We start from the raw sequence: 19,903 nt of genomic DNA, 5'->3' as shown, positions 1-19,903 counted from the left end.
CCACAAATAAATACCTTTTTACTGGGACTGTTTAATACAAATCATGCTATTAAATTATACATATATTTTTTAAATCCAATATTTTTTATACTGATCCAATATTTTTTCTTAAATTTGGACTGCATTTATCTCTTTTTAATAATGAACCGCTTTGGCTCATAGAAATAGTAAAAAATTGAAATATTTTTGTAAATAATATTAACACAAGTATTTCTATTTATAAATTTACAAAAAAAGTCATTTTATTGATATCGTTGAATTATAACTGTTTTTCAAACAAACACGCTTATCTTTAGCGTAACTGAGATGTTTTATTTCAAAATTCAAAAATAATAGTAAAATATATATTTAATTATAAAAATGTACTCATTATATCTTTACAAATAAATAATTAAAATACATCATGTCCTATATTATGAGCAGATTTGCAAAGATACGGGTTACATTAGCAGTAGTGATTTAAAAATATCATTACATTTTTTTTTTTTTTAATTGTTTTTAAAAATAAATCACCACATTTCAAAGCCCCATTATAAACTAAACTAAGGAGATGAAATATTAATTTTATTCACAATTTTTTTCATATGTATATTTTTTAATGTGGATCATTTTTTTTGTTTAATAAAATAAATGTTTATTGTATCTCCTACTGAATACTCTCTTAACACATTTTGTTATCCTCCAAGTCCTCTGATTACTTCTTCAAAAATAGATTCCTTTAAACCTATTATAGATTCTTCAAGTTACAAGTTAAGATTAAATATATATGTTTTTTTAATACTAAAAGACTACATAGTAACCCCACAGCCTTTAATTTTATATTCTATTCATATCTAATTTATTTGGTTTGATTTTATTTATATATTTTTTAAGGCTGTCAATGAGCAAGTTGTTTGTATTGAATTTTTCTAACATCGCTGGTGAATGCATATAACCCCCATTAAGTTTATGTTTCAATTTTTAATGAAAACTGCTTGAAATTCAAAGCATGTGCCCCCTTTTTATTTTAAATTCCCAATATTATAGATATTCAAATTATATTTCTTCATAGATTTCTTTGACATAAATGACTTTTCTGAAATTTTAGATTGGATATAAAGTCCGCGGTTCTCAAGCTTTTATTCACAAATACTAAATTCTATTAGTAAAAAATATGCAGAATAAAAATTCTCAGTAAATGAAAAGGTACAAAGTTTTTGAAAACATTTATTATTAAAAACATTTTTAAAGTTTTTCGATATTTTTAGTTATTGATTTAGCAGTCACTTTGTGGTAATATCTTTTCATTTTTAATTTAAATTTTACTTAATAAATATCACTATTCCTTAAAATCCATTGTAACACTTGTTTTAATGCATTCCGCATCATTTTTATATTCTTAGTCTGTCTCATCCGTTGTGTAGTGGTCAGCGCATTTAGCTTCCGTACTGGAGGTCCCAGTTTCGATTCCTAGGGAGGTCAAAATAAATGTAGGTGATTTTTCTATCTAGTATATATATTTTTTTAAGAATAACACATTGTCATATAGGGAACCCTGTACCAAGAGAAAATTTTGAAGAATTACCTCATTATTTGCTGATGAAAAAGTTTTAAGTCTATGAAGATTTATTATTTTGAATTTTCAATATGCCAACTATTCTTGCCTGCCTGGATGTACTTTTATTTTTATTTATAATCCAATATTAATATACTCCTTAATGGTATAAAACACTCTTATAATATTAATCAATGAGATCTTGATCCACATAATGTCATTGATGTAGCTTATACTGAATTATTTTTATTTTATTTTATTTTATCGTTCATTTAAAATGTTTTATTTTCGATAAATTGTGTTTATTGGTGATATATATATCAATGTGACATGTTTTTCTAAAATCACATACCGAAATATTTTGTTTTTTGATTATGTATTTATTTATGAATGCTTGCATAGGACTTACTTTATGTTACAAAGGCTGTTGTCTCCATAACAAATATGGGTTGCACTTTTATCTAATAATTATATGGAATACATGTATTATATAAACAAAAGCAGCATAAAGGAACTTTAACCATGTATTTTCTGGTTGCTCACTGCAAAAGTGGGATGTGTTATTTTGATCAAGTCATTTTTCGAAAGAAACGTCTTAATTTCCTTATATTTCCGAGATGTAAAGCTTCAGATCAATTACGATGATATTAACACACTAAGGGCGCTTGTCCACTACCCAAAATTCCGTGTACTTTTACCGTCCAGCACGTCAGTTAGCGTTTTAAATCAACGGTTAAATTGGATTAGCTTGTGCTTTTGTCCATCTTTTTTCGGATCGGAGCTCACGATCGGTGCGTGAACACGTTGCGTGTAAATTTGATCACGCTAAACTGTCATAGTCGTTTTCATTTTTCAAAACCGGACTGCCGGACGGTGAAATCCCGTGTAGTGGATAAACCCCCTAAGGATGGGAAAGGTATTTCTACCCGTTGGGTCGATTGATGCCCTACCTTCTACGGCAGCCTCATTTCAATATCAGAAAAGAAGGAATAACATATTAAATGTTTTTATATGAATATTATTATGATCTATTTGTTAAGGTCTTGACTATATAATACGATGAAAATGGGAAAATGTCTCTTGTAAGTGTTTCCAAGTTTTGCTCTCAATGTTTCTCATATCTGGGTAATTACTCTTTTAAAATTAGGCATATGTTTAATATAAAGATGTTGCTTATTTCCTCTTTAACTTTGATGTTAGAAAATCATTCTTCTGAATTTTATGCGTCTCAATTTATATATAATTTATATAATTTATATATATATATATATATATATATATATATAAAACCCTTATCCGCACCCCAATGGTGCATAGGGCACTGCGTCATATAAACGCACTGTTATCTTGATCATTTACACATGAAGGAAAGGTGATCAGCCCTCCGCTTCAGGTACCAGTCCAGGGTAATATTGAATAAATATGACAGTGAAAAAATCACTAATATTTATTTTACCCCCCTTGGGAATCGAACCCGGGACCTCCAGAACGGTAGCCGAGCGTGCTGACCATTACACTACGGAGGCGGACAATTTATATATCTGGTCTAAAATACGACATTTTTATCATATAATTTTACTGATGAATTCAGGAAAGAGGAATGGAAAAATGTATTGAAATTGTTATCAATGTTTGAGGATAATCATTTTTTAATTAAAGTCATGTATATCCTGGCATCAAAGACATTAGAGAGTGATCCCACCATTGCACTTAGTCACTGTTTAGAGTGGCTGCTGACAAGCTGAAGTAAAAATTACTATTGTGATTGCCAATCTTCAGTTATTTTTTAAGTAATCAATCAAACTCGAGAATGATTATAGGTATAACTCATGGTGATTCTTGGAATTATAAGGAGATTGAGTTAGTTTTATAGATATTGATTGATCTTCGTCATTTAGTAATTTTCGGTTTTCAAAAAAAATAATAAGGGATATCTCTATACTTTTTCCGGGATAGTTTTGTCTCGCCATACGGTATAGCCATACTCCCGAACAGGTTAATAATCATTATAATAAACTGATTCAAGACCATTCAAAAAAACTTTTTTATGAAAATGTGTATGTATTCATATATTAAAAGTAACCGGAAGGTGAGGAGAATACTATGATGATCTAGCTTGTAAAATTTTGTCATAAACATATTCAATTTCTCAGTTTTAAAGGAGTTATAAAAATATGTTTTTTTATAATATTTTTATCCACGAATTTCTCTTTTGTTGACATGAAATAGTTCTTGTGACATGTATAAAAATCAATAGATTTAACCACAAAGTGACTGCCGAATCAAATAACGAAAAGAGACATTTATATATTAAATATTAAAATCAAACACTGATTTTTAGAGTCTACTTAATTGTATTTTATTGTTAAATACATGTAAAAATATTGTTTGTTATAATGGTTTTGCCTTGTTATGGCATTAGTTTGAAAAGTCCAAGCAAATTTTTAATAATAAAATATGTTTAGTAAACTCTAAAAATCAGTGTTTTATTTGAATATTTAATATATAAATTAAAATGGAGTTCTATAAATTAAATGCCAAATGTATAAATAAATAAAAAGAGATATGTTTTTGACAGTCGGTAAATGTAGGCGATTGATCATAGCAATAATAATAACACATCCCACTGTTGCCCGGCCATGTGTATGGCCGCGTGTGTCGCTTCATCGGCGGGCTGTGTACCGAGTACTAAGTATTGTGTGGTGTGTTGTGGCCAGCAAGCGACTGACGGGATGTTATTCTCCCTGGAGGCGGGTGGCGACTAAACTCGGAGTGCAGTAAGTCACACTAATACACGTCTATCACCCACACACGCACACACCACTCTATCATAATCACACAGACTTCACACTGACTCAGAGTACTCTCTTAAAATGTCCTACAGATCTGAAATGGCTATTATATCAAAAGCCATCTAGATCGCATGTGATAAATCATAAAACATTAATTTAGTAATATGGGAAATCGGAAAACCCAGTAAGGACACATTATTGTAAATTTTTAATGCATGTAAAACATGATGAAAAATAAATAACCAAATAGCGTGTCACTAAAAAATCATAAATGCATCTTTTAAAAAAATCATGGCAGTCTCTGTAAAAGTCATTCTTCTAACCCTCATCCGCACCCAATGGTGCATAGGGCACTGCATCATATTGACGCAGTGTTATCATGATTGTTACTTACATGAAGGCAAGGTGATCACTCCTGCGCTTCAGGGACCAGTCTAGGGTAATATTAAATAAGTATTAGTGTGTAAGATTACTAATATTTATTTTCACCCCTCCCTGGGTATTGAATCCAGGACCTCCAGCACGGTAGCTAAACACGCTAACCATTGCATCACGGAGGGGGTCAAAAGGTTAAAAGTCATAGCTATTTTGAAATAAAAACACTGAACTTATTATAAAAGTAAAATATTTTAGAATTTTATTCTTATTTTATGAACGGTTAGTATATAAAAAGCCGGATAGATCTCCGGTAATATATCTATCCCGATATAAATCCATGCGTAGAATCTGAATTTTTTAAACATCTTGTCTCACTAACCATTTTATTTTTATTTTTTTTAAATTGACACTATTATAACTTGTTTTGGAAATTATTGATGTTTTTATTACTTCAGAAATTTCAAACAATCATTTTAAACATCCTGTGTCATTATCATGATTTCAGAAAATAATTTCAAGATTTTCGAATTGCAATTTGAGAAAATACGACAATCGCAATGTCGAATCCTTATTTAAATAAAATTCTTAATATTTATGGACCTTTATTTCTTACAAATAAATCCATTAAAATAGACATGCAAACAAATTGATTTTTTCTCAAAAATTAAAATATACATGACGTGGAATCCTTACATACAATTAAATTGAAAAAAATATCAAAATCACACACTCATATTCCAAATAAGCTCAAAAACCTCAGAAATTCTATATGACACATGGATATTTTGTGCATCTCATTTTGTAAAATTATTAATAATAAATCCCTTACCGCACCCCAATGGTGCATAGAGCACTGCTTCATATAAACGCAGTGTTATCTCGATCGATTACACACGAAGGAAAGGTCATCAGCCCTCCACTTCAGGTACCAGTCCAGTGTAGTATTGAATAAATATTAGAGTGAAAAAATCACTTATATTTATTAAACCCCCCTGGGAATCGAACCCGGGACCTCCAGAACGGTAGGCGAGCATGCTGACCATTACACTACGGAGGCGGACAGTTTTGTAAAATTACTCATTTTAAAATTTTGTCTGTTATCAGTTATCGCACTTAATGAAATCAGTACCTCCTTGATCTTCCACAAACCATGACACTGTGTTTACAATACAACTGTATTAATGTTGTTAGTCGATTGATAACAGGGATTAAAATCCTCAACTATGATGTCATTAGTACTGGGGATATAATAATTATGATCTTGACAAAATCATAGCAGCGTCATTAAAAAATCATAGCAGTGTCTTTAAAAACTCATCGCTATTTATGAACGAAAACACTGAACTCTTTATAAATGTATAATGATGTTTTTTTTTGTAATTATATAAATTGTCCAATGAATTATGAGAATTTTGAGGACTTTATTACACACCACTCGCAAAAATCACTCAGTTTTACCATCTCTCCATACAAATACAAACATATCGCAGAACAAAGTACAGTATTTCTTTTCAGGTTGTCACTCTCAGAACTTGTTTTGATCTGTCTGTCTAATGTCTTCTTCTTTCCATCACTTCTGCTTTAGTTGGTATTCAGTAATATGAAAGTTCTCTTATCTCAGCGCTGTGAGATGACTGTTAGAGGAATTTCATTCCTTCAAATCTTGCATAATCGTGTACGCATTTTAATTTCATCTCTTCTGAAAAATGTCACTTTGTGAATACTGAATAAAATCCTCGGAAATACTGTTCTGTATTTTATTCAAAACATCTTCTTCTAACCCTTATCCGCACTTAATGGTGCATAGGGCACTGCAACTTATAAAAGAAGTGTTAACTTGATCATTAAACACATGAATAAAAGGTGATCAGCCTTGCACTTCAGGCACCAGTCCAGGGCAATATTGAATAAATATTGGAGTGAAAAATCACATATATTTATTTTACTCCCCCCTGGGAATCGAACCCGGGACCTCCAGTATGGTAGCGGAGCGTGTTGACTATTACACTACACAGGGAGACTACCTTTTTCATTCAAAATATCTAAGAGTGGAAATACCCAATTTCTTGTTCAGTACATTTTAGTGTGATATAGCTTATACATTTAGGAAAAAAATAAACACAACATACACGCTTTGTGAACATTTATAGTGGATAACTTGCCCATATATTTATTGGTGCATGACTCTTTTTCGCACACAATAGTGCACTATCGGATTGACGCACTGTTAATATGAATATCAATTACATGAAGGCAATGTAACCAGTCAGGCATATTTCTATTCAACGTATGCATTGATTCATGCTTTATTGAATGAAAAAATATATTAAATAATTTTTTGTCAGTCATATAATAACAATTTATAATATTGCGACATCACTGGATGCGGGAATATTTTTAAAATACTCGTTTGATAAATATTATTTGCTAGTTCTATTATTGTGTCTATCACAAGTCATGGGATCATGGATCGAAAGACGTTCTTTGAAAAATCATAGCGTCGTCTTTAAAAAAATCATAAATGTGTCTTTTAAAAAAAATGTGTCTCTCAAATAAATCATAGCAGTGTCTTTAAAAAATTATAGCAGCGTCTTTAAAAAATCATAAATGTGTCTTTTAAATAAATCATAGCAGTGTCTTTAAGAAGTCATAGGTATTTATAAATAAAAACACTGAACTAATTATAAACGTGAAGTATTTTGGAATTTTACAAAGTGTCTATTGAAGTATGATACTTTTGAAGACTGTATTAGGCATAATCCATAAAAATAACTCAGTTTTACATTCTCTCCATACAAATACAAACGTTACGCAGAACAAAGTACGATATTTCTCTTCAGGTTTTTACTCTCAAACATTCTGTATTGAATTGTAAAAAAATATTATTCATGTTGCAGTACTGATTATGCAAGATTTTGTAACTTAGCTCTATTCATGTTTGTCTTCTGCCTGTTCTCTGAATGAATCGCCTGTTTGTCTCGGATTGGCAAGCTTTTCGCTTTGCTTTTTTTGGTTCATTTTTTTTTCTTTTCTGTGGCCGTATATTGTTCTTATACACTTATATTTTAAATAATTTCGGAATTAAATCAAAATGTGGTACATATTACATTGAATCCAATTGTTCTAGACCTGCACATTTGATTTCATCTAATTGTTCTAAACCTACATATTTGATTTGATCAAATTGTTCTGGACCTACGCATTTGATTTGATCAAATTGTTCTAGACCTACGCATTTGATTCAATCAACTTGTTCTAGACCTACATCTTTTATAAAATCAAATTGTTCAAAACCTACACATTTGACTTGATCAAATTGACCTACATATTTGATTTAATCAAACTGTTCTAGATCTACACATTTGATTTAATCGACCTATATATTTGATAAAATCAAATTGTTCTAGACCTACATATTTGATTTAATCAAACTGTTCTAGAACTACACATCGCTCACTCCTTTCAAGAACGTCATAAATCAAAAAACTTGATTTTTCAGGTGAACGTTTTTAAAGTTTAAAAATATAATACAATGTATTAAAAATAAATATCAAGCCACTTATTGAACTTTTTACTGCGCAACATCTTTTAGGTAAAACCTGGTGGTTTTATCTCCATTTGAAAAATATTTAGTATATTTAAAAAAATTATTAAACAATACCTTTTCTTCAAAATGCAAAAACAACACTTTCTGCCCTGTAGCGAGTAAATATTAAGTTAAAAATATGCCTCTTTTGCTGGGATATAGTGCATTTTCTGGGCATTCCAAAAACATGCACAACTGAAAATTGATCATTTTTGATTTATGACGTTCTTGAAAGGGTGAGCGACATTTGATTTAATCGACCTACATATTTGATAAAATCAAATTTTTCTAGACTTACAGATTTGATGTAATCAAATTGTTCTAGACCCTACATATTTGATTTAATGACAAATTTAAATTTACAAATACACTTAAAATAAGGATAAGAAATATTATTTCAAACACTAACGGATGTGTTATATTTTATAGTACTTATTTTAATATTGTTTTTGTCTATGTTTTCGTTTTGTTTACTGTATATTTTGTTTTGTATAATGTTCTACAGTTAACCCACAGTTAAAGTATGTATAATGGGGGGCCCAGGTTACCTCTTTGGTTTATTTATTTCCATGTAATATATTATATATTTAATATTATTTTGTGTTGTTGAATATGAATTTCAGGTATATAGCATCCGAGGTTATTTGAATGCAGCTCTTTTTGATTTTGGATTGCAAACTATTTCTTGATTTCAGCACATTTTGTTTCTGTAATTCTATTCAATCGACTCCATCAAGTGGTTTTATTTCATACTTTGGTGAATCATTATTTTGACAAACAGTCCTTGGAAATCACAGCCAATTAAACGAGATTATCCCCACAATTTTACCTAACATCAATGTGTATTTGTTATATTATTTTTTGACATCTCATCAAAGATGAAGAAGAATATGGAAGTCTGGGCATTTACGGGGCTGACGTAGTAAGCTGTTTTAGTGATCGCTTTACACACGTGTAACATTCACCAATTCTACCCATTATTGACAACCACACTACTCAAATTTATATATATAGAACTTCCAAGAATTCTACACTACTCAAATTCTGCACAACTCAAATTCTTGGGTAGATAATGGGTAGAATTGGTGAATGTTACACGTGTGTAAAGTCATCACTTAAACCAGCCTTTAACGGTCGTCAGCCCCATGTATGCCCAGTCTTCCATATTCTTCTTCATCTTTGATGAGATGTCAAAAAGTAATTTTAAAAAATATCTCCTATTATTGGAGATAATCCAGATTTGTGAACAAGTATTTGGACACACTCAAAATGTTGTTAATGTATTTTGTTATTGTTTTTCTTGATACATGCTACAACTTGTTGAATTTTGCACATTGACATAATTTTTATTGCCGAAGCTCAATCTCTTGTTTCACTTTATAACTTCAATCTTCACATACAGCGAAACCCTGGAAATCCAAAATCCCAGATATAGATGATCCCCACATTTCGCATAACATCAACATGTATTTTGTTGTTGTTTTTCTTGGTAGATGCCACACCTCGTTGAATTTGGCATATTCATATCATTTCTATTGCCGAAGAAGAGCTCAATCTCATTTTTGAATTTTTTAACAATCTCTTTATACAGCGGAATTAGGAAATCCGAAATCCCCTAATAATATATACTGATTTATAGATCAGCTTGAATATTTGCCTAGAAGTGTCTATTTATGTGCAATTATAGTTTGACTTGGTGAAATGTCTTCATGTAAACGTATGATTTTTCACTCATTCTCAAATTTTCGATGAGATATCGCTCACTCCTTTCAAGAACGTCATAAATCAAAAAACTTGATTTTTCAGGAGAATGTTTTTAAAGTTTAAAAACATAAAACAGTGTATTAAAAATAAATATCAAGCCACTTATTGAACTTTTTACTGTGCAACAGATCTTTTTAGGTAAAACCTGAAGGTTTTTTCTCCATTTGAAAAATATTAAGTATATTTAAAAAAATAATTAAACAATACCTTTTCTTCTAAATGCAAAAACAACAATTTCAGCCCTGTAGCGGGTAAATATTAAGTTAAAAATACGCCTCTTTTGCTGGGATACAGTACATTTTCTGGGTATTCCGAAAACATGCATAACTAAAAATTGTCAATTTTTTATTTATGACGTTCTTGATAAGAGTGAGCGATATATCCCAAAGTTACGACTTGGATCGTTACTTTTTTGCATATTTTCAAAGATTTATTTTTCCGTAAACTCTACTTTCCAATGATATTTTTATAAAATCAGATACAAAAAGTATGTAATTTTTTTAAAATTATTGCTAGTAAAATTTCCTTAATGTACTACTATTACAAAATTATTAATTTTGCTTTTGAAGTTCTTCGTACTGTAAATATCAAAGCCTCTAAAAAACGTAATGTTTTTTAATAGTTATATTTGTGTGTTACTGAAATTCAATTTAGTGAGTGAAAAGTTTACAGCGAAAGAGGTGAAAATACTAGTTTGTGTATGAAAATACTAGTTTACAATCACCCTTGACGTTCACTACTCTTAGCAGATATTGTAGCTCTGATTTCCAAGGACTAGTATTGAATTATACTATAGAATATAAATATTGACTTTGTTGTTATAGACTCTACAGATCACTCTGTACTCTACTCGCTCTGTACTCTAGATCATTTTCAATTTCTATTATTGGAGGATAATACCTGTCATTTTTTTTATTTATTTATTTTTTAATGAAGGACATTACCGATAAATGAGAAAGATGATTAAGGAAAATAGTAAGTGCAATAGGAGAGGAAAATAATAGCAGGCAACTGTTATGGTATGGGCACTCGGAGTTGCATACTCGTACTCGCACTAGTCTATGTACGTTGTTAGTTGTGAAAATACTACTACACTGACACTTATCTGTACTCAGTGGTGCATAGGGCACTGCATCAAATTGATGCAATGTCAAGTTGATCGTTAATTATATGAAGGCAAGGTGATTCGTTGTACGCTTCAGATACCAGTCCAAGGTAATAGATACCAGTTAAAAAAATATTGGAGTAAAAACACTCGTTTATTTATTTTAACCCCTCTGGGAATCGAACCCGGGATCTCCGGCATGTAAGCTAAATACACTGACCACTACACTATGGAGGCATACAGTTGATCGGGCGGAAGTTGTAAAAATACAGAATATAAAACCCGGGTTCAATATCAATACCTAGACCAAATCAACTTCAGGTTTTGGCTTTTTACAAAAAGCATTCGCTAAATCGCCTAATAAAGGCGGAAAAGTGAATGTTTCGTGGTATATGAAGTGATCACTTAAATCAGACAATGTCTGGTCATAGGCTCTGTAAATGTCTAGACGTAAAACCATATTTCCTTCTCAAAAAATTGGACGGGAAAGGTATTTCTACCCGGTCAATATGTATATGCTTCAAACAGGAAGGGTATTTTTACCTTCTGCGCCAGCCTCCAATGTACCAATATCTTTGTTAAGGTCTTAACATGTACATAATTATCAAATCCCATCGCCAGCGGTCTTGCAGACGTAAAAAACACCCGTCCGAAATGTCTTAGGATATTTATTTTGTTTATATTTTTTTGTTTAAATATCAGTTAGCTTATTTTATATTGTATTTGGATTATCCTCCAGTAAATGTTTCAATCATTAGCCGTACAAGTATTTTCTGAGAATTATTCTTCGGGTAATTTGTGAGAACTTTAATTTACTGAGAAGCATGTTCTTCCATGACAGTTTATACTTTTCTACACAAATTACTGGAATGTTACGTACATCTACAGTTTTGTGGTAAATTTCTCTAGGAATTTGAAAGTAACATCCATTTGCACATAACTCAACTTCACACTGGTTTTTCTATGTCATCGTATTGCGATTCTACAAGAATACCGTGAAATTCGCAGAAAATTATCACTTTGCCATAGATCTTTACTTTCATTTATCATAAATATTATTAAAAGCTTAGCAATGAAACGATATTCACTGTATTTTTGTAGGATTGTGAAAAGTTTATATAAAATTAGGGTCATTATTTATTTTAGTCATAAGTGGTTTAAAAAATATTTGCCATATATAAAAAGTATTAGGTAACGGATAGTTTTGATAAAATAGAGAGTTTTGCCCTTTTTCTATTCGTTTTTTAGCCTATTTTGCATTTTGTCAAAGATCTGCATAATTTATTATGCTATTAAGTTTTCGTCAGAGTTCTTCAAACAATCGTTAATTTTTTATTCAACAATATCGTAGTTGTACAGGAAAAAGTGACCAACTAACAAAACATAACATGTTCAGGAGGACCATTTAAGTCACTTTTGCTTGGCAAGAAAATAAACATCAATGCAGTTAGTCATTTTTAACAATTCAATATATTATACTTCCAAGTTTAAATTTTAAAATGCTTTGGGATGTTTTCAGGGCAATATTAAGCTAGTAAGATATCAAATAGTCAATGATCACGTTTTTGTAAAAAATGCACTTGGTCACTTTCATCTGTATGACTACGATATGTTCTCAATATAAAAATAAAACTTTTGTGTAAAACTAGTGTTGAGAACTACAAATGCTCCCATCAACTTCGGTTTGAGTTCTCGTCTATTAATTACATTACTGGGTTTATTTATATTAATAAACTCAAAAAGGTGTTTTATTTTTGTATTTAAATCATCATGTTATTGCACAAAGTTAATGCCAAATCAATAAATAATACAATTGGGAATTCACCTAATTTTATTGAAATTATTGAGTAAACTTAAAATGCCTAATATGCTCTCAAATTGAGTAATTTAACAATTTTAACGTTTACCACTTACTGAAGACCCAAAAAAGGTGAATGTTACAATTTATATTTTAAGATTTGTTAGTTAACAGCATACATACTCATTATAAGAGAAATTATAACTTTATCACATAGGCTTTGCGGGCAAACTTAGAGATTAAAATTCAGTTTTTAAGACAAAATTAACTCCGTTTCACTTTTGTTTTTAACATATTAAAATGAATCAATTTTACTAGACTAAGAATAAGTACTTTAAAAACAAGTATTTTTATTTATTTTCTTATTTTTATATTATTGTTTTTCAGCGGCGGACAGTATGTCAATGACGAGAAGGACCACGATCATCATAAACCGGAAGGGAATAAGTAAGTACTTTGCTATAACAAATTTACGAAAAGAAATTTTTTAAAAATGCAATAAAGAAACTTTAAAAAATAGTCATATTTGCCAGATAAAATTTATATTTAAATTTTATAGATATTACATAAAAGTGACTGTCGAATCAATCAATTAAAAAAAGTATTGCACAATAAAGTCTTTTACTTTTATAATTAAAATGTAACTTTTTGAAATCACTATAAAAAATTTATTGTAGCTTAAATATAATATCTACCGGTTTCAAAGCTAACCGCTTTTTTATCAAGACTTGATAAAGAAGCGGTTAGCTTCGAAACCGGTAGACATATTAATTAAGTTATAATAAAATATTTTTAGGGATTTTAAAACAAAGTTACATTTTAATTATAAAATAGAAAATATCACAAAGTTAGTGCTTCAAATATAAACTATAATCTTTTACATTTAAAGCAGACTTCCAAACATGACGATAAAGACTTCTATGATATTATGGTGGTACCTATGTAGTATGAGTAAGCTAATATATTTTGAGTATGGCAGTTGTTAGATTTATTTTCTTATTAACATGTAATTTACTATAACAAATTATGTCAATACTTCAAAGCTGGGTATAACCCTAAAATCAGTTTAAAAAAGTTAATCACCGTTTAAAATTACATTTTAAACAATATATATATATATATATATATATATATATATATATATTATATATATATATATAAATCCCTTACCGCACCCCAATGGTGCATAGGGCACTGCTTCATATAAACGCAGTGTTATCTCGATCGATTACACATGAAGGAAAGGTGATCAGCCCTCCACTCCAGGTACCAGTCCAGTGTAATATTGAATAAATATTAGAGTGAAAAAATCACTTATATTTATTAAACCCCCCTGGGAATCGAACCCGGGACCTCCAGAACGGTAGGCGAGCATGCTGACCATTACACTACGGAGGCGGACAAACAATACAAATATTTTTTTTTCACGAGACACTCCACCTCCGTAGTGATTAGCATGTTTAGCTACTGTGCTGGAGTTCCCGGGTTCAATTCCCAGGGTGGGTGAAAATAATTGTTAGTGGTTTTACGCTCTAATATTTGTTTGATATTACCCTAGACTGGTCCCTGAAGCGCCTTGCCTTCATGATCAAGATAACACTGCATCAGTACGATACAGTGCCCTATGCACCAGATAAGGGTTAAAATGAGAAAAAATTATCAACAGACATTGGGCTTTTCATTCAGGCTTACATCTTCTTTCATATAAAGAGGAACGATAGAAGTTTTACATCAAGTTGAGACACATTTAATAGTTGGGATAATAATAATAGGTTAGAAGTCTCACCTTAATTTGTTTTCCATATCCAGTGTATCGGACGACGCCTACTCGGCTCCGCCTATAGTCTATTGTTTTTAGACCCCCAATTATAATGTGTTAAAAAATAATTTATCACGCATTTAAGGGTTAATTTGTTTTCCATATCCAGTGCATCGGACGACGTGTACTCGGCTCCGGCTAAAGTCAATTGTTTTTAGACCCCCAATTACAATGTATTTAAAAAATCACACATTTAAGGGTTAATTTGTTTGTCCATATCCAGTGTATCGGACGACGCGTACTCGGCCGTGTCGGAGTGGTCGGAGGCCAGCCTGTCGGCGTCGGAGCTGGGCGCGGACCCGGGGCTTGGGCTGGCCGCCGAGGAGCCTGACTCCTGGTCGCCCGGCGTGCCCCGCGAGCTGGCGCGCTCGCTGCGGGAGAAGGAGGTCAAGCGGCAGGAGCACATCTACGAGTTCATCATGACCGAGAAGCACCACTGCCTCACGCTCAGGGTCATGCAGAAGGTTATTATTATTATGCGATTTATTTATTTATTGAACAGCTAATGCCTTTAACATGGTTAATACATATCGTAGTCGTACAGGAGAAAGTGACCAACTAACAAAACGTAAAATGTTCAGGAGGGCCATTAAATCACTTTTGCTCGGCAAGAATGTAAACATCAATGCAGTTAGTCATTTTAAACAAGTCAACATATTATAATCCATGTTTAAAATCCGTCTGGATTTTTTCAGAGCAATATTAAGCTAGTAAGATATTATACACGTTTTTGTAAAAAAATGCACTTGGTCACTTTCTCCTGTATGACTATGATAAATGCAGTATCTAATATAAAAATACACTAAGTTTTCAAAACTAGTCGTGTATAAAAATAAAACTCAATAAGTGGTTTGTTACAAGTGTTAATTTTTAATTAATAATCAATCAATTCCTCATTATATCCATTGTGTCTTGGTCTGGGCAGATGTTTGCGGACGGGCTGCAGCGGCACTTCCGCCTGGGCACGGGCGTGGAGCGCATGTTCCCGCGCCTCGGCGAGCTGTGGCGCCTGCACTCCTCCTTCCTGGCGCGGCTGCGCGCCCGGCAGCGCGAGGGGCCCGTGGTGCCCACCATCGCCGACATCCTGCTGCTGCAGTTCTCCGGCCAGACCGCCCAGCGGCTCAAGAACGCTTACGGTAACCCCACCCCACCGCTCCGCTTCTTGCATTCCCAAAAGTCAATTTATTGTTGACGAATGCTGAATTTTATGCCCTTTAGTTTTATCAAGATTTTTTACAATCTTCAGATTATCAGCTACTTAATTATTGAAACAAAAAGACATCAGGCAATGTTTGGATGTTGCGAATTATCAGACATTTAATTATCGAGACAAAAAAATATCAGGCAATGTTCGGATGTTGCAAGTTATCAATCACTTAACTATCAAGACATCAAGCAATGTTGCATGTTATTAGTCACTGAATTATCAAGACATCAGGCAATGTTCGGATGTTGCAAGTTATCAATCACTTAACTATCAAGACATCAGGCAATGTTTAGATGTTGCAAGTTATCAATCACTTAACTATCGAGACATCAGGCAATTTCGCATGTTATCAGTCACAGAATTATCTAGTCCGCCTCCGTGGTGTAATGGTCAGCGTGTTTGGCTACCGTGCTGGAGGTCCCAGGTTCGATTCCCAGGGGGGGTTGAGAATTATTATTAGTGAATTTACTCTCTAATATTTATTTAATATTGCTCTGGACTGGTCCCTGAAGCGCAGAAATGATCACCTTGCCTTCATATAATTAACGATCAAGATAGCATTGCGTCAATACGATGCAGTGCCCTATGCACCACTGGGTGCGGATAAGGGTTATAGAGAGAGAGAGAGAGAGAAAATTATCTAGACATCAAACAATGTTCAGATTTTGCAAGTTATCAGTCACTTAATTATCAACACAAAAAGACATCAAGTGATGTTCAGATGTTGCAAGTTAACAAGATATCAAGCAATGTTCAGATGTTTTAAGTTATCAGTCACTTAACTATCTAGACATCAAGCGATGTTCAGATTTTGCAAGTTATCAGTCACTTAATTATCAACATAAAAAGACATCAAGCGATGTTCAGATGTTATAAGATATCAATCACTTAACTATCTAGACATGAAGCAATGTTCAGATGTTGCGAGTGAGTGAGTGAGTTGAAGAGCGGCGCGGATTGTGATTCCAGGGGAGTTCTGCAGCCGGCACCACGACGCGGTGGAGGTGTACAAGGAGTGCGCGGCGCGGGAGCCGCGGCTGCCGCAGTTTGTGCGGCGCTGCCAGACCAACCCGCTGCTGCGTAAGAAGGGCGTCCCCGAGTGCGTGCTGTTCGTGGCGCAGCGCCTCACCAAGTACCCGCTGCTCATCGAGCCGCTCATCAAGGCGGCGCGCGACGACCGCCGGGAGCAGGACAACCTGCACAAGGCGCTCGCCCTCGTCAAGGTGAGCCCGTCCACACTGTCCTACCTGCCCACCTACCCACCTGCCCACCTGCCTCCGTGAAGGAACCAGTTGATTTGTGTATTGTAACTGCAGACAGTTGGTACAATTCCATATTGAATTGTTGGGTAATACATATATCCAAAACTAAACAAGGTTTATTTCGTTGAATTCTACATTTATTTATGTATATATGTTAATATGTGACGCGTTTCGTCTTCTTAGGACATTATCAAACACTACACCATATTATACTGTATTAACATATACATTTGTCCACCTCCGTAGTGTAATGGTCAGCACACTCGGCTACCATTCTGAAGGTCCCGAGCTCGATTTCCAGGGGGGGTCAAATAAATATAAGTGATTTTTTTCACTCTAATATTTATTCAATATCACCCTGGACTGGTACCTGAAGCGGAGGGCTGATCACCTTTCCTTCATGTGTTTTCGATCAAGATAACACTGCGTTTGTACGATGCAGTGCCCTATGCACCATTGGGGTGCGGATAAGGGTTAGAGAGAGAGAGAGAACATATACATAAATAAATATAGAATTCAACCAAATAAACCTTGTTTAATTTTGGATATATTACCCAACAATTCAACAACTTGATTTTTGATATTACTAATAAAATCTGTGTTAAAAAGTCGAATGGTAAGCATATATATATGTAGTCCTCTCAGGATCTTTAAAAACTATGCTTCTCTGCATTGTATGTATGTCCCTACTAGAATCAACATCACACACACACACACACACACACATTCATTCATTTGCTAGATCTACACTAAATATTTTGTACTAATCTTTATGTTTCTGTGGTTAACTATACTTGGCTTGTTTAATGTTTATCTTTTAATTGTTTTATTTTACATATGTGACTGTTCCTAACCCAAATAAAAAATATAAAAAATAAATAAACAAAGCCCAAATTTGAGAGTTTAGCCCTTAGTTAAAAAGGTTACAAGAAGAAGAATATTTGACTTTTAGATGTTTAGTTTCTATTTGTCAACATAATTCTTTTTTTGTATTAAGGTCAACATTACTGAAATATTTCAATAAAACATTTTTTTCCAGGAAATACTCGTATCGGTGAATGGGCAAGTCGCTGAGAAGGAAAAGGAAGATAGGAAATTAGAAATATACCATAGAATAGATGCTAAATCCTACACGACCCACAGGGGAATCAAATTCAAGAAGTCGGACATACTTCAAGGGAACCGGAGTTTGAGGTATATTGAAACACTTTTTTTTCTTTGATCTTTAGGAGAATATCGTGGGTGTACTGGCAAAAAGTATTAATTCAATTCAATTTATTTATTTCAATTAATATATACATTGCAAACTATAAAAAATTTAAATTGTATACATTAAAATAACATATATGCAAGAACTATTGCTAAAGGTGTAGAAGAATCCCGCTTCGGAAAACTGCTTCAAACACATGGAACAGATCAATATCCAATGAGATATTGTTCAACATACCGGTAGCTCTTCCTACAGGCATAATTATCAACAGGTTGGTCCTGTGTATAGGAATGTGAAACAATCTATGTCGACGCTGTCTTAGGTAACTATCGGGAACAAACAGACCAATGTTCCGGATAATTTTAGGATTATCGATCATACCGCGTAACTATCGATAAAAATGCGTAATCAAATACACATTCTTTCTAGTCTCTAAACTATTGTAGCCAAGCTTACCCTGGAGAAACTGGGTCGGGTAGAGCCAAGGATAATAGCCGTACTCTCTCATGTAGAGATACCTCAGAAACTTCTTTTGGACTTTCTCTACCATAAGAGAGTACTAAAAGAGAGTAATAAGTTAACTAACTAAAGATGCAAATTATAAAGTTTTCAACGTTCTTTAAACTGGCAAAATACACTAAGTAGTTTGAAATGTCATATTTATGTGGTTTTAAACGTAAATTCAACTTGGGTATTCAGGCTTAAAGTAAAACTATATATGTATCTTCCTGTAAAAAACACCAATTACTCAGTCTTGAAGATCGTCATTTGTTATCGGATATCGCCCACTCCTTTCAAGTACGTCAAAAATCAAAAAACTTGATTTTTCAGGAGAACGTTTTTAAAGTTTAAAAATATAATACAATGTATTTGAAATAAATATCAAGCCACTTATTAAACTTTTTAATATGCAACAGATCTTCTTAGGTAAAACCTGAAGGTTTTTTGTACATTCAAAAAATATTTAGTATATTTAAAAAAATTATTAAATAATACCTTTTCTTCAAAATCCAAAAACAACACTTTCTGACCTGTATCGGGTAAATATTAAGTTAAAAATATGCCTCTTTTACTGGGATATAGTACATTTTCTGGGCATTCCGAAAACATGCACAACTAAATATTGAGGATTTTTGATTTATGACGTTCTTGAAAGGAGTGAGGGATATGGGAAACTTCCAGGATATAATAAGTGGACGTATTGAAAGTCCGGTGTTGACTTCCGAAATAACGTATAATGTACCCGGCTACCGTACCCGTCACACATCACAATCTTTATTCAGAGTACCTGTCCTTCAAACTAATTATGCACGGAGTTCACCTATGTTTCGTATGGCTAGTGAGTACAACTCATGTTTTAGCCAAGTTGACATTTTCAATTGCGGAAAATCTGTGTTGAAAAGTCGAATGGTGAGCACATTGTCCTCTCAGGATCTTTATAAACTATG

General features: G+C 32.8%; 1 protein-coding gene across 11 annotated transcripts in view; it reads left to right on the top strand.

Annotated features, from left to right (window-relative positions):
• The window catches only part of cyst (rho guanine nucleotide exchange factor 18 cysts), a 137,404-nt gene that overhangs the window by 95,105 nt on the left and 22,396 nt on the right, over positions 1–19,903 (top strand). For all 11 annotated transcript variants that reach the window (XM_088261872.1, XM_088261867.1, XM_088261866.1 and 8 more), the window contains 5 exons: positions 13,345–13,404; positions 15,000–15,240; positions 15,702–15,912; positions 16,953–17,206; positions 18,285–18,439. In XM_088261872.1, coding sequence (XP_088117998.1) covers positions 13,345–13,404; positions 15,000–15,240; positions 15,702–15,912; positions 16,953–17,206; positions 18,285–18,439 — 921 coding nt within the window. The remainder of the gene's footprint in view (positions 1–13,344; positions 13,405–14,999; positions 15,241–15,701; positions 15,913–16,952; positions 17,207–18,284; positions 18,440–19,903) is intronic.

The sequence above is a fragment of the Brachycentrus maculatus genome, unplaced genomic scaffold, assembly GCF_059751285.1.
Source record: "Brachycentrus maculatus isolate JH-2025_06_01 unplaced genomic scaffold, ASM5975128v1 h1tg000168l, whole genome shotgun sequence".
Lineage (NCBI taxonomy): Eukaryota > Metazoa > Arthropoda > Insecta > Trichoptera > Brachycentridae > Brachycentrus > Brachycentrus maculatus.
This window is presented reverse-complemented; position numbering and strand designations above follow the sequence as displayed.